This window comes from Dermochelys coriacea, chromosome 16, assembly GCF_009764565.3.
Source record: "Dermochelys coriacea isolate rDerCor1 chromosome 16, rDerCor1.pri.v4, whole genome shotgun sequence".
In the NCBI taxonomy this organism is placed as follows: domain Eukaryota; kingdom Metazoa; phylum Chordata; order Testudines; family Dermochelyidae; genus Dermochelys; species Dermochelys coriacea.
Genome location: NC_050083.1, coordinates 16300942 through 16317252, shown reverse-complemented (window position 1 = coordinate 16317252; position 16311 = coordinate 16300942). Strand labels below are relative to the sequence as shown.

General features: G+C 40.9%; 1 protein-coding gene across 6 annotated transcripts in view; it reads left to right on the top strand.

The window, feature by feature from the left end:
- The window catches only part of AK8 (adenylate kinase 8), a 115683-nt gene extending 110205 nt beyond the window's left edge, over positions 1-5478 (top strand). For 4 of the 6 annotated variants that reach the window (XM_043498806.1, XM_038374971.2, XM_038374968.2 and 1 more), the window contains 2 exons: positions 1894-1974; positions 4715-5478. In XM_043498806.1, the coding sequence (XP_043354741.1) occupies positions 1894-1974; positions 4715-4949 (316 nt within the window). In that variant the 3' untranslated portion in view covers positions 4950-5478. The other 2 variants (XR_005289220.2, XM_043498808.1) reach the window with 2 other exon arrangements.
- Positions 5479-16311: the final 10833 nt, after the last annotated feature.

Genomic DNA, 16311 nt, shown 5'->3' with positions numbered 1-16311 from the left:
TATGCATGCCAAGGTAAAGCTCAGCCTTTCATCTGGTCTGATTCCACCCAGTCAGTGTAAAATGTTTCTTTGGTGAATGTCTAAAACATACAGTATCTTTTGTGAGGCAGACAAAAATGAAAATAGGAAGTCTGCCCTTGAAGGCAGAAGTTGTTGTATTGTAAATAAATCCACATTTGAAAGCTCACAACTTTTTTTTTTTTAAGTTTAGTTCCGTAAGTTTGGAAGGATTTTTTTGTTGTTCTTTAAAAAAAAAAAAAAAAAAAAAATTAAATGTAACCCATATGAAAAATTTCCCTTTATGTGACATCAGCACAGTATGTGGAATATCCCACAGTCTAGTGATTTATATCTACTCTTCATAAATGTATTTGTGAGAATTTTCTGCTTAAGAGTTTATGAACTTGAATATAAAATTAATAAAAACATTACGGTGAGGTAAACTGACTTAGGAAGATAATTGTACGATTGGGGCAACTATATTTGTTTCTTTCAGTTGATACTACAGTGTAGCTCAGGGGGTTGGTATTTGGAGCACGCCTGCCAGATTGGACCCCAGAGGTGAGAGAGCTGCTCCTCCACCTATTTTGTCTTGGTTCTTGGATCATATCAGGGCTTAGGCAGAAGATGGATGTCAGGATATCGAGTGTGAGGCAGCACTGCACATGCCCAGAGACAGAAACTTAGGTGCCTCGGGAACTTTGACAGAAATTGTAGGTGTCAGGTGAGTTTAGGTGCCTGCAGAGTTAGGTGGCTGCCAAAGAGAGGTTTTGTGGATCACAGTGGTGCCTAAAAGTGGGACTTAGGTGCCTAAGTACCTGTGTGGATCTGGATCTAGGGTCCAATTTTTACAAGTGCTGAGCAACTATATCTCCAGCTATCGTTAATGAGAGCTGCAAGTGCTCACCCTCTGAAAATCAAGCCCTAATTGTCTGCCATGTTGGCAGTCTCAACAGAGGAACCAAGTGTTGAATGCACCATGGCAACCAAACTCCCATAGCAGTGGTCCCTCTGGGTCAAGTTTGAGAGAAAGGACAATTTTATGCTGGCACCAAACAGTGACAATTAGTATGTGATGGATACCAAATCTGATTCCATACACTGCTACAGAAGGATGTCTGGGGATGGAGTTGCAGGAGTGGGATGTAGGGGACTTGAATGCTGGGGCACTGGTTGGAAGTAGCCATACTGCAATAAAGACAAGAGATAGAAAAGGGAGAAAAAGACAATCTGGGCTCTACTTAAGATGTCCACTGGCACAAGCACTAACAGTCATACAGTGTTGCTGGGGTTTTTTACGGAAGCAAAATTGTAGAATAAGGGAGCAATCTCCATCCTGCAATTGGAGATGCTGTTACAAGCCAAGCTATTTCTCTGTCCTTGGGAGTCCACTGAAAGGCTAGCCATTGGAATGATCTTCCACCTGGCTCTTGAAGAATATTAATACGACTTGAACTGTGAATTGGGTTTAGAGAGTGGATTCTGAGAAGGTCCAGAGGTAGCACGGAGTACTGGATGGCAAATGAAATGTGAAACCCCCTGACTGATGTATACTCAGCCTGTGGAAATCAAGTATGAGTCTGCACTGTATTATTTGTTATACACTGGTAATATGTGTCCTGTACAGAACCAAGCATATCAAACAGTGTCCAGCCCAAAGAGTTTATAATCTAAAAAAATATAAGAAAGACCAAGATGCAATGGCCAAACCGAAGAAAAGAGTTTCTTTACATGCATTATGCTTTTTGACATTGACCTCTGGGTTGTTCAAAATTATTTCCTTTCTCATTGTGTGTGCATTCCTGTAGTATAAATATTAATTCATACTGTGAAGGCCACAGTTACTATTCTGAGGATGTTAATGCTGTTCCTTACTGTTTTTCTATAATTTAGGATATTTTTCCTGAATCTCCCATCTGAATCTGTCATGGAACGTCTGGCTCAGCGGATGATCGATCCAGTCACTGGAGAAAGGTTAGCACTAATGTCCCATATTTAACAATTTGTAAGGCTGACCAGGTGGGTGAGGTAATAATTTTGACTGGACCAATTTCTGTAACTTTGTAGGGCTGTCAGCAAGACAAAAGCTTCTGACAAGCTTCGTAGAAAACTAAAGAAAATCAAGTAGACTGTGCTCTTGTTTAAGGATACCTGAAAAGGAAAAGGTCATTCATAGCCCCTCCGGTACCAGCTCTCCATGAAGGAAGTTCCAGACCTCAGCTCAGTGCAGTTTTAAATCTCTGATATCAAAATCCATAGCAGCAGTTGATCTAACTTTTACATGTTCCATGAAAACTAAAATGGGTGGCAAAATAATGTTTAGGGATGATAATGCTATAAACAAGACTGCAATAATGGAAGGCTTTCCAACAGAGGTACCTGGAGATCTGGCCGCATTTGATTTCCCCAGTCCCACAGATGTCTCCTTGTGTTGTTAAATATTAATGCATTTGTCCCTCAATAGATCAAGCTTTTATTTGAGCCACTGGATATGAACTCAAGTTTCATATGTGACAGCTCTTCATATGGCAGTCACTCCAGTTGGTGGGGTCAGTGATCTTCAGGCTCTACTGATTGATCCATCCTAACTGTTCTAGGAATAAAGTAACAAGGAAAACTCTTCCTAAATTTCTTCCAGAAGTGGTGCTTGAATTGCACCTTACATTTGTGCTTTATTTTTGTAAGTAGTACATCAATTTGTGAGCAATATTAAACCCCCAGGCTGAGAAACAGCAAAACAATATTTTACTTTGATAGATTTGGATTGTTGTCTTACTGCCTTCCCAACACTGAATCAATGACAGAAGCTGGGAACCTTTTAAATCCTAGTCCTAAAGGGTTAAAGGCATAAATACTGTATTTATGTCAAAGTGGTACATTATTATTCAGACATTTTACTCTAGGTGCAACATGTAATTTGCTGTAATTATTCTCCCTCCTTTTGTTCTAGTAATAAGTGACACAGTTGTTCAGCAGAAGTTAATGCTATGAAGCAAATCTTTGCATTTCTTATCATTAGGATTAGTCTCTACAGTATCTGCTCTAGTTAACACGCTTTCAGTCTTCGAGTCTTGGTTTTAGTCTTCCCAAATTCATTGTGAATCGATGGAGATATGTTTTAGATGCTACATCTAATCCTGGGCATGATGTTACTGCAGCACTGGATCCAATGCAGTGAAGGGAGTAGGCTAGCCCTCAATCGTATTCTAACTTGTACTAATGTAGGATGAACACACAATATCCAAGACAGTGTCTTAACTGGACTCTGCTTTTCTTCTTGGTTCTGTATTTATCCAACCATCTTATCTACGTGTAAGTCTTTTGCACATAAAACTTGCTTTCAGGGTGATACAGTGAGAAGAATGAAGTTGTCTCTTCATTTGAGGAAAATAAATAATTCATCTGTGTCATCAGTTCTGAGGACCTGTTTACAAAGCAGTTTTTAGTGATCTTCACAAGACTGTATCATGGGTATCATTTGGCAACATGGGTAAAGCACATTTTGGTTCCAGCTACACAGGCAACCCAAACTCTACTACAGCATTGCTAGGGGGCTCAGGTTATAAAAATGCTCCTCTGACTTACTAAAAATTGTGGTGTAGATGATTGGGCTTTTGCTGTTAATTCCAGAAAGTCAAAATCTTGTGCCTTTGGAAGACGTTGTTAGAAATATCCACAATCCAGCTCAGAAATGGGTTAACAGTCTTCCTCTCCCCTTAATATACAAACATACGCTCTTTGAAGACAGACTGATGGTGATCCTAGCAAATCCTAACAGGATTTAATATATTCTACGTGGTACCCTCCATGAGAGACAGGACCAGGGGAAGGGTGGCTTGTGTCTTCTTTAGTTCAGTGGTTATGGGCTTTGGACCAGCAGCATTCTGTAGAGCTCCTTCCAGCACGTCAGAAACTTGAAACCCTTTGAGAACCAAGCAGCGGAGTACTAGGGCATCAGGAGGGGGAGATGGGTCCATGAGAGGGCTTTTCTTTTGGAAGATGCAGTATAGAGCCACTGCTCTGGCCAACTGAAAAACAGCATGACCTTAATTAACATTGCATGTTACTTTAAGAATCTTTTTAGCTGATCAGTTGTAGATTTGCTGTCAGCTAGCCTTGGGAAGCCCTTGTCCCTTATGTGCACATCCATGGACTTCATGGGCATTGCTCACCTAAATCCATTTGAACTCACCATTGCCAGCTAACTTTCCCCTGTGGCCTTTGGGACAGGTGGGTCTAGAGGGTTTGCACAAGTGAAGGTGGGAGTGGAACAGAATCCCAAGATTACAATATAGAACTAGAACAAACTGAATCTGGATTAGGCTCTGCAACAGGCCAATCTTGGTATGCCCTTGAAGTCTTCATAAAAATTCAAATTCCTGCTAATGGAGCATCGGCTGCTGTAGTATGGACTCCTGCTCAGTCTCCTATGGGATTGACTGTGCCAAATCAGTATTTAGGATTAGATCACTTCAAGAAAAACTCGTATCTTCAAGTATCTAGGATCCTTGACAGTCATGATATCAAATAAATCGAAAGTACCAACCTGTCCTAAACTTTCCCAACATCTTTTTGACGGAGCCTAACTGCCAAGTTAGTTGCACAGCAGGGGACAGCTATTTGGATAAGCAAAAACAAACCATGTATTTGGTAACATCTGTCACTTCCCAGATTTTCATTGTGAACTGAAGTGGGGTTTGTGTCTTATCTCTAGATATCATGCCATGTACAAACCAGCTCCATTACCAGAGGTCCAAGCCCGTCTCAAGCAGAACCCTAAAGACACTGAAGAAAATATCAGGATTTGCCTGGAGACCTATTACAGGCATGCTAGCGACTTGGAGGAGTTTTATGACAATGCCTTCTACATCAATGCTGATCAAGACCCTTATGTTGTCTTTGAGTATATAGAAAGCTGTATTGTTAAGCCCCTTCCACACAAGTCCTGACATATTAAAAACAGCAGTTCCAGCTAGTCCAAAATGCTAGCAGGCAATGTCAATTAGTTGGTGACTTAAGACTCAAATTTATGAGGCTAAATTTTTTTTACAAAGCTAATATTAATGAATAGGGATGATTTCCCAAAACCTCGTAAAATGAAAAGCTTGTTTGGATTTAAACTTTCCCCTGTGGTGTTTGCAATCCAAACATTGCAATATTGGGCTAGTGTCAGGGACCTAGAATTCAAATGGACTGGCATTGTCTGAAGTGAGTGAAGTGCAGAGAGTAAACTAACAACATAAAGGGTGAAAAGTTTCAATGGTTCAAGCTCTTTGTTTTAATAACCCCAGAGGGTGAGACAGGAAGAAAGTTCATTTTTTAGAAATGATGTTTAAACTTCCTTTCCTTTTCCAGGTGTGTGATTCAGTGAAATGTGTGAAAGCGTTTTCAGGAAATATGTTAGCGGCTGCTTTGTCTCATGTATGTAACACACACGTAGCATGTATGTTTGGAATATTAAACCTATTTGAAGTGTTCTTGTCTGGAGTCATACTCACTGCCACTAAACAAAAACTGCAGCTAGACCGCGTGTGCTGCACAGCTGCAGTTCTCTGTACGGCGTACAGATAGGATGGTGGTGTTTATCATCATGCTAGTCTAGGATTTAAAAAACAGGGCACTAGGGCTTTGAAAATTAGGATCAGTGGTAGCAACAGCAGAGTCTGAAGTGTTGACAGGATGCAAGCACTGTTACTCAGAGCAAGCTGAAGTGACATGGGGGTAAGTGCAGATGAGACAGCAGTAAAAACACCCGCATGTTGTCTACACAATAGCATCTACTACTGCAATATTAGAGGTTCTAATAGTGTGACTGGGACAGGCTTCCCAAGGGATGCAGAGCAAGTGAAGCTAAAACAAAGGCATCTATTAACACATCCATGAAATGGGTCACAGATTCCTCTGTTTCAGAATTAAATTAAACAGATTATCTCCAGCCATTGAGATATGTACTAGAGCCCTCGTTCCTTGTGGAGTGAAAATCCAGGCTTCTTATCCTGCCTCATTCCTCGCTGCCTGAGTGCAGCACCTGTGACTGCCTTAAATTAGCCAAAGCTGAACTGCCAGAGCCTAATAGTAGCCATTTATCAGGAAGTAGCAGATGATGAGTCACACACACACACTCTTTCTAGAGCAAACTAGAGCCAAGGAGCAGCCATGCCAGGTAAGTTTGTCTTCAGTGGAAGATGCTAGACTTTAGCCAACACTTACCAGACTGTACTACTGTTAACTAGATTGTTCCATATGTAGGACAACACTGATTCTCTCCTGATCCTGGGAAAGGGTTGGAGAAACAGCAGTCTGCAGGGATTGGGAGAAAGACAGGAGGAGAGTTAGACCCTTTATCTACCATCCCTATGTGTTCTGAGTGCAGAGAAAGCACTAAAAAATGAAAGGGAAGCTTCCCCAGGGTCTTGAAGAAGGGAGGTTCCTACCTTCTCCTTCAGGAGGTGTGTGTTCCCTGTCATGCAGTCCTCCAAGAATTCTTAGTCTCCAAACAACTTCTGCCTGGTCCAGATCCAGTGCTTAATTTGCAATGAAAGAGGTGCCAGGTCTCAAGCAATTTTTTTTACATTCATAACTGATGCCCCAAGCCAAAGGTGCCAGGGCTCAACCCTAACAAGGCCTGGCACAAATTAAGCACTGTCCAGATCACAGTAAATAAGTTTCTATGCTTGTGGCTGTCGTGATCATGTTTGTCCAAGGTTACACATAAATCAGCAGGAAAGCTCCTGTAAAATCCTCTCCCTGCACATACAAAATACATAGGTGAGCCTCTCCGTTAGCCAAATGCCCCAGGGGACACTGAAATGTTTGGGATATTTGGGGTTCAGATAATTGGCCTTTAAAGCTGAGATTTTTTTCAAAGCTTCCTAAAAGATTAAAAAATGAGAATCAGATATGCAAATGCCCTACACAATTTAGAAACTCTCAGCTTAAGTGTCTGTGTTGAAATCTAAGGAAACTAAAGCTTCTACCACCAGCAGTGTGAATCACTAATGAATTTTGTGCCAAGAAATTCCAACCCCCAGCACCAGGAGGCTAATGGTGAATGTAGTTTACACAGGGCTGGGGCCTGACTGCAATACCCTCTCATGAGGCTGGGGCAGTGGATTTGTAACAGTTCCCCAGTTACAAATGCGCTGTTCGGTAACCAAGTTGGACAGCTGTTTTTCCTCAATGGATATAAAGACATGCTGTAGCCTCTAGGCATAATTGGGAGCCCTTCTATTAATAATACATAGAAGCTCATCTTGCTAATATTGTCTCCATTTGAGTGTTCCTGCTAAATATTTTGATAGTTGAAATGGATCAAGAATGCATTTAAATACTGTTTGCGCTGCAACTAGGGTACAAAAGGGACAGTGCATCTTTAATTAGACAGGTACATCTGCTTAATTAATTTAGCTGTAAAGCCCTTTTTCCTCTCCATTCTTTCATCTACATGCGAATGCTATATTAGTTCCACTCTGCTGGTTCCATAGAAACTGAGAAAAAGAGCTCATCTCATTGAGATGCACTTGGCATGTCTGTGCACGGAGTCTCAGGTCAATGGTCAACCCCCAAGGGTCTGCAGCAGGCCTGAAGTGCAGTACATAAGGGTTAGCAGAACATGCTAATACTCTTGTAGAACTCTCCCTCAGAAACAACTAAAACAATTGACATTCATTTAATTACTGTAAATGAAACAGCCCCTTGCATCACTTTGCATAGTAAAGCCTGTTAATACCAAAAAGGTTCAGTGGATGGAAGAAGGAATTAGGCTTTTATAATTGGAATACGGCATTTTAAAACCAATTTGGAAACTATGCTTGATTTTATTAGCATCTTATTCTGGCCAAACAAACATTAAGCAACAAGAAAAACAAGGTAAAGAGGAGAAGGTAGCAGCACAGCAAGGAAAGAACTTATTTTGGAACACTTGGTACAGCTCTGAAACATACAGCGCAGATCTTCCCACTGTGTTGCAAACACACTTTGCAGAGAGGGGTGTCTGGAGGTTGTATTGCACAGTGCATCTTACTCTATTAATTGGGGAGCTTGGTAAAGAATGAGGTAATCCAGTTGCTCCACAAACTTCCACATGTACCTGTTGGAAATGGGAAGCATTTCTTCACACAACACTTAGTTGGCCTGTGGAACTCTTTGCCAGAGAATGTTGTGAAGGCCAAGACTATATTGCAGGTTTAAAAAAAAATTAGGTAAGTTCATGGAGGACAGGTCCTTTAATGGCTATTAGCCAGGATGGGCAGGGATGGTGTCCCTAGCCTCTGTTTACCAGAAGCTGGGAATGGGCAACAGGGGATGGATCACTTGATGATTTCCCTGTTCTATTCATTCCCTGTGGGGCACATGGCATTGGCCACTGTTGGAAGACAGGATACTGGGCTAAATGGACCTTTTTTATGTTCTTATAAAATGACACATCCTAGAGCAAATCACACTGTAGGATGAAGTTTGAATGGCTACAGGCAGGAATCTTGTTCATTTGATACTGTGTCAGCAGTGGCCCCCACCTCTCTTGTAAATGGAGGAGGGGGAAAGGTACTTATCCCCACTAGAGGAATACAAACACTGATTCTGCAGTGATGGGTGCTGGTGCAAAACTGTAAAATAGGTAGACATGTACCTTCAGAAGTAAGATGCTATAGGAACAATAAGACTGTTGATGGGTAGAGGGAGAGGGACAAATGTAGTTCAAGAGATCAAATATAAACCAAGAAGCTCCCAAGAATCCTCCTGTCCTCTAAAAGCCTTGTTAGGATAAAACTTGCATGCAGCTCAATGGGTTGAGACTATACATTCTGTCTACCATTTCTTGCACTCCAGGCCTGCTTCCCCTAGATGCAGCTGGAGATGGGTTAGTCTCAAGTGGGAACAAACTGAGGTCATGACCATGGATTGCCTCTGGCTGCATGGATGCAGCTACAGAAACAGGGTCCAAGACTTAATTTGTTCCTCATTTGTAGGGTTTTTTTTTTAAATGCTGAAATTGTTTCCCATCTAGAAAATGACTCGGGTTACTCTTCCCCCCTCTACAGGAGAGGCTGTTTGAGTTTTTGGGGGTAGGAGAAGGAAAGGTGCATCAGGGTCACTTCATTCATATACAAAAAGGTGGTGCCTTGGTGTAATGGTTAGCATTCCCTCGGCTTTAGCTTCCCCATGCATGGATAATGTTTAATTTAACCCTCACAACCCCAGTGAGGGAGTTACCATTTGCAAAGCATTGCAGATCTGTAGATGGAAGAATTACACAAACATGTATTTTAAAGAATAAGTGCACCTATAAAAATCTTTGGTGACCATACCTAGTTTTGGGGTGTTGTCTGCAGGTAGAAGTTAAGATTCCCACTAGATGTTTGGAAGTGTTCTGATGTTTTTCCTACATTAATTTTGTCAGAACAGAGTTGAGGGCACTGGAGTTCTTTATATTGCAACCTGTGTGATCATCCTCTGAGGAGGTAGCAACACCATAGAATGCGTTTGCTGTAGAGCAACTAGATGTATCATGAAGAAGCCCATAACCAAGAACATGGATCTACCATGCACAAGCAGCTTTTACCAGTACAAGTTCTCTCTCACATAAGGCCTTGCACCTGAGTGATCCGATCAGAGCCCCTCATCCTACGATCAGATCAACTAGCATGGGCCCCTGTGGCTAAACAATGAGCACACACTTACACTATGGTGAAACCAATATAGCAACTTTACTTCTATTCTTTTCTTACTTCAATGGGGCCCCAGAACCAGAGCATGTACTCTAAGGACTGGTGATAGTGAATGAAAAGATATTATAGGCATACCTTTTTATAGAGCAAATTCTATGCATAATAAAACCTAAATCCCTGCTTTAACTTTAAAATATATATATATCCCCCAATGCAACCTATAAAGCTGCTAACAAAACCTGCATAACCATCACATCTGTATATTTGGAAGCGGATCACACATTTCATTTATATTTACTACTTTTAAAGTTGTTAGTTCTTTATCAGTTTTAACTTACAAACCTGCTGCCTACTCTTCCCTCCCCCAGCCCTATTGGACCAAATATGGATGTATACCTTTCAGCAATGAGTCTTACCAACAAGAGAATAAATATAAACTAAAGAGCACGAGTATGTTTCACACACACGACCTGTCAACCTCAAAGCAGGTATTTACTGAGTTAGGAACAGGAAAGAGGTCCAAGATTGAAGGTGGCAACATGAAGGCTTGTTTTCTTGTTGACATTCGAACTGTCTGTATATTATTCAATTTATTGTCAAGATGACAGAATACAAAATCAAGTCATTGTTAACAAATGGAAGAGAGGCAAACTTTGTAGTACATTCTCTCCCCCCCACCTTCCCTGATTCCACGGTGCTGCCTTGAACATTTAAACCCTTATTTCTCTGTAAATAGACTAAGATACAGAGCTTGGTTAGTGCTAGAAATAGCAGAGAACCCCCTTCTCTACAAAGGCAGAAAGAGCTGGTGGAGGGCATTTCAAAGAGAGCAGCACCTTGGCCCTGTTCAAAGCATAGAATCAAAACTATTCCTGTCAGTTGGTATTAGACATATTCACTAGAGTCCCAAATTCAACTTAATCAGCTCTGAGTCCCGATATTGAAAGGTACTCAGGATCTTCAATTCTTGGACTTCTGTGGGAACTGATGGTGTTCAATACTATCCAAGATCAAGCTGTAGAATATTAGCTGGGGAGCTGATAGTACTGAATATTTTAGGCTACCAAAGGACAATAGCCTCCTAAAGCAAGTAGTATGGGAGATACCTGAACACCTTGCGTTCTTAAAGTGTACTCTTGAATTTCTTATCCTCCCCACATACAATGACTGTTTGATTTAGCCAAAATGTTCAGCCTTAACTCTGAATGTTCATGGAAAGTTAAGTTCACTGAAAAACATTATACAGGTTTTAGGGGCTGACTTTTTAGAGAGGGTGGGAAAAAAAAAGTCAGCCATTTAAAAAAAAAAAAAAACTCCCCAGTTTCTATACTGAGCTAGCACCCTGAAGGATTACAATGTGGTAGATTGTTAAAAAATCCTTATTGTTTTTTCCTCACTCTGGTCAATCAGTTGCAAAGGACCACTTGAATTATTGATGCAAGGCTTATCTTTTCAACCTGCAGAATTGGCATTAGGCTGCAATATTTAAATATTTGTTTAGAAAACAATCAACAAACCTGATGAATTAGATAAATCAACTGCACAAATTCCTTCCAAAATACTGGGAGTGGCCAGCCAGACTCATTGGCCAATACTTCACCCTTCCCATATCCTATAGAACCTGTGAAGAGCCTTTCAAGTTTAATAATTGGGCTTTTCAAATGTGCTTTGATTTTACAAACCATAGGGATCTATTCCTCATCCTGCATAGCTCTAATTCATACAGGTAGAAACTGTGGCTGTATCAAGAGGAGATCTCAGCCCACCTTATATTTCTACACCATGAAGCCATTCTGAAGAGCTATATTCTTTAAACCACCAGCCCCTTACTTCCCCCTCAAATCTTGGGAACCCATGTTTCTCCCCTAAAGCCATCCCCTTATAATGCACACATAATACAAGAACTAGGCTGTTTATTTGAAATAAAAAAGAGGGGAGGGATTACAATACTACTGTCGCAGTATACAAAACACATCATTCAAGTTTGCTTCAGATTTACAAAACGTGCCATATATACAGCATCAATATTCACAGCAACTTTGTCAGACCCTCTTATGGGCGGAATTTGAAATACCTGGGAAATCCAGGAACTGAAGAGATTAAACAACAAATATCCTTCCATTCAGCCTGGTAACTGAGTGGCCTGCCAGCTAAACTGTTCCCACTCCAGAATGCATTTAAGTGGCCTTTAGGCCTGAAAAGATCAGTGAATAAATTAACTTCCATCATTAGGTCAAAAATGTGTCAAAACGTGAGAACTCCTCTTTGAACACTTCCATGGCCCTCCTTTCCCTTTGCAGGACCAGTTAACTGCAGTAGTATTAAATAAAGAAAATACCACAGGACTGAACATGGCACCATCTGTAAGGGAAACAGCAGTGTGTTAGGTCCTCCAATGCCATCATCTATCTTCTGGCTTATCCCACTGAAATCTAGGATAGCATAGGGAAAACCTTCACTTCTAGCCCTGACCTGCAGTGTAGTTAGCACTAGTAAGTAACCCAGGTACCAATAGGTGGCTGCATTCAGCAGTGGAAGCAACACCGGCTGCATACGCAGTCAGACGCCACATCAAGGACAGTAAGTAGATCACACATACAAAATCTAAAATTTAAAGCAGCAGGGGCTCTGGATCTTTTGAATTAAAAGTTTTAGTTTTCAACACTAAGTAAAAATGATGAAAAGCCCCATGTCCCACTTGTGAGAATGATATACAACCTGATGCTGAGGGTCTGGGTACATTTCCAGTCTAAAAATATTCACATATACTTTGTACAATGTAAAGCCAAACAGAGATTAGGATAGGTGTTAATTTCAATTAAAACATTTACACATAGCCCTGCTTCACCACAGTTTAATGCACACACTAGATCACTGTACATAGTTCTGGGTATACATTAGTTTGTGATACATGAAAGGAACTAGCCAGGCTTGAGGTTTACACAGCCTAAATTTCAGACGCACTCTGTATTAGAGCAGGGAATTTAGCTGAAACTTATTGGAAAATGCCAATTCATCAAAACTGAAATGTTGTGGAGACGTACCTGATTTGATCAAACTTTCATTAGGTCTGATTCAGGCAGAGCATGGACTTGAACCTGGCTCTCCCATAGCCTATTAGGTTCGGTAGTGTCTCTGTTTGACTAGAAATGCTATACCTGACTAACAAGTTTTATCAAAATCAGGAGAGGGGTCTGCTGCCTGAATTCATGCCAGGATTTGACCCTGGCTCTTCCACATCCCAGTAGTGTACCCTAGCCGCTGGGCTATAGAGTCAGTTTTTCTGGCCCAGTGAATAATTAGTCATATGAAGTGGAACCGCTTCAACAGGAGATTGTGGGAGAGATACACTACACCTTAGTGATGAGGGCACCCACCTGGGATGTGGGAGGCCCAGGATCGAATCCCTTCTCAATCTGGGTCTCCCACATCCCAGGGGAGTGCACTGGACTATTGGCTACACTGGGGTGTGTCTCATTTTCCGTGAAAAGCTTCACAAGAGCTAATTTCATTCCCACAGGAACACAAATTCCAAACCCTCCATTTTACACAACATGGAAACCTTGTTTTCTTGTTAGCCCTACTCTGCATTCTAACTGGACTCTGGCATCCTTAAGGGAACTTTAGATTCCTAGACTACACAAAGTTGATGAAGGCTCTAGCTGCACATATAAGCTCTGCTTGTTTATGTAAAATCAGGGCAACTTTATCAGTTAAAAATGTACCAGTGTAAATCTACCAATGCAAGCTAAACCATTGGTTTGCGGCAGTTCAGCTGCATCAGTTTTTAAACTGATTCAATTAAACTGGTCCAATTTGTGTGTTTTGATCAGGCCTGAAAAGGAGGCTTCCAGAGATGCTTTAGAATGGAAATTTTAAAGGGTAGGAAAGAAATCCAATAGCTACTCAGACAATTTCATTTTTATTAACCAAGTACCTACAACTTTAAATCTATTTTACTTCTAAATTATTATTTAGGTCTTACCTCTAAATCTAACTTTGAGGGTTAAAAGGATGAGTATGTTGTTCCCATTCCCAGCTGCAAAAAGATAATACAAACCAGATTTAGTGCTTGAATCTAGCAAGGTTTGCATGTTTACTACCTTCCAGGAAATATGACTCTTTAAAGCAGAAGGTGGCTACCAGAATGAATGGACAATTGAAACTCATAATGAAGACAGTGAAGGCTGGCAGGTAAAACAAACTAGCAGCTGTTTCTCGATTCATTACAGCAAGCACAGGCAAATGGCATTGTTCCACTGAAACGCTTGGCTGCTCCATTCAAAAAAGGACACAGGATAGTGTTGTTAGGAGTGCCCTGCTCTCTGGCTAAGAAACCGACCGACACACAATTATAAGACCAGGGGTTTGTTTTAGTAGACTTGCTTATAGCTGGTTTCTCTGTGCCTCTACGAGATGCAGGATTGAAGTATTCAAGCCTAAAAATCCTACGTTTTGACATAAGAGCAGTAGTTTGGGTAGTGGCGGTCTCACCACCCAAAAGGATAAGGAACCCCCTTATGGAGAGAAAAGGTAGTTCACCTTCCCTGACTTTTCTGCAGAAGCTACACACAAGGGTGTCAACTGAGGATATTTGTGATTCTATCTATAAGGAATTCTACTGTTTCATAAACTGCAGAACAGCAGACAGAAGGACTGTGTGTTTAGGATGTTACTAATCTCTTGCACTAACTAGTCCTCAATTTTATTTTGGGGCATAAGGATAGCACAAAACAGATCTGAAACTCGGAGGTGTATATAAATAAAGACATCAACTAGGACTATCAAAATTCACATTTAACTCTTCTCTCAAGGAATCCTTAGCAATAATGACAAAATAAATGGGTATCAACACCCAGTGTAAAATCACTATATGATACATGAGCCACAAGGGAAATTTACATTATATGCTGAGAAACTCAAGGAAACGTTTATTGGGTTTGTTAGAAATCCATGAACAAGCACTAATATTGTCTTGCTGGAAAAAACAGTGATGTACAGCAGAACTAGCAGCCTGGAAGGGGGCATTTAAAAACAGGCTCTTTCTAGACTATTTTTTTAATTTATATTCAATTACTTTTAAATGTAAGGAAACAATGTTGAGTATTAATTCTTCTCTCCCACTGGATGGGGCTGGTGTAAAAATAAGTGCTTTCCATTGCTACTGATCCTGACATCCAAGGAATGGTTGGAGCACTGGAGCCAGTCTCTGCCACTCCAGATTTCCACCACAACATGAGTGATGGTGCTTTGTCAGCTAAAAGAGAAAAGAGGTTTATGCACCAAATTATCACAAATCCAGACAGTGAGTGCCTTTCCAGAGTCCGTTTGTGAATCCATCATAGCAGTTTGGATTTCTTAGCTAGCACCAACAGAAGAGGATTTAGCCGCTTTGTAAGCTCCTGTTAGTCTTACCACAGTAAGAATACATTGTTCAGTATTTAATTACCCTTTTACACAGTATTAATCCAATTAACCCAGTGTACTGTCTACTATGTATTAAACTCACAGTATACCATGAATAGCCTCAAACTACAGGCAAGGCTTGGGGAAAAGTTACACTAGTAACCACTAGCTTCTTCAGCAGTTCCAGTAATTTCCAACAGTGAAAACACCTCACTATCCTGGCATACACTCCAGTTAGGTAGGAATTGCTTGAGGTCAGGATGGAAAATTGATGTCCATATGAATCTTAGTTCTTGGAGGCATAAGAAGCTATTTCTTATCAAGGATCATGACAGTAACTTGAGGCAGAGAGTAGGTGATATACATCACCTAATCAATCCCCAAACACAACAGCAAACAACTTAAGTCTGTCTGTGCATCACCTTCTGTATTGTATTTTAAGTGCAATGCAGTGACTCCAGCTTATAGTATCTCGGCTGGTCCTAAAATATTATTTAGATGGCAGATTTAGATGATTTAGATTTTAGATGATGTTACATTTGAAATGGGCCTCTGAATTATAAGTCAGATTTGGGAGCTCCAAGTTTAGTGTCTTTATAACAAAGCTGGGAGAGAGTCTACTAGAACCTTCAAGCATCCACTTTCATTGCAAAGGCAGGTCCTCGCTTCAGCATTAGAGGTACAAATTTCAAAAGAACCTCAGTCCATTAACTTTCAAAGAGGCTTAGATGCTTTTACAAATGTTAGCTTAGGACACCATGTTTCTCACACAACAAAAATTGCGTGGCAATACCAGACTATCTTTAAGGCAGTGGTTTTCAACCAGTAGTCCGTGGACATCTGGGGGGCCACAACTACGTCAAAGATTTCCAAAGGGGTCCACACCTCCACTGAATTTTTTAGGGGCCAGCAAATGAAAAAAAGGTTGAAAACCACTGCTTTAAGAAACCACAGATTGGTTTAAAAAACTGAAACCCCAAAGATAAAGCAGTACAAGAATCTGTGTTTTGTAGAGTAGAAATACCATCATCAGACACAATTCTGCCACGAGGGGGCAACTCCTGTCTCCCACCCCTGCAAGAGAACAAGGTGAGGGGATCTCTGCAAAGAACACTTTCCCACCCCCCCACAGCTTTTATAGCATTTTTCCCCCAGGAAGGACCAATCTAGCCTTGTGAATCTACCACACTCATAACCATAGTATCTGGGTGCTAGTCCCATGGAGTTTCAACAACAT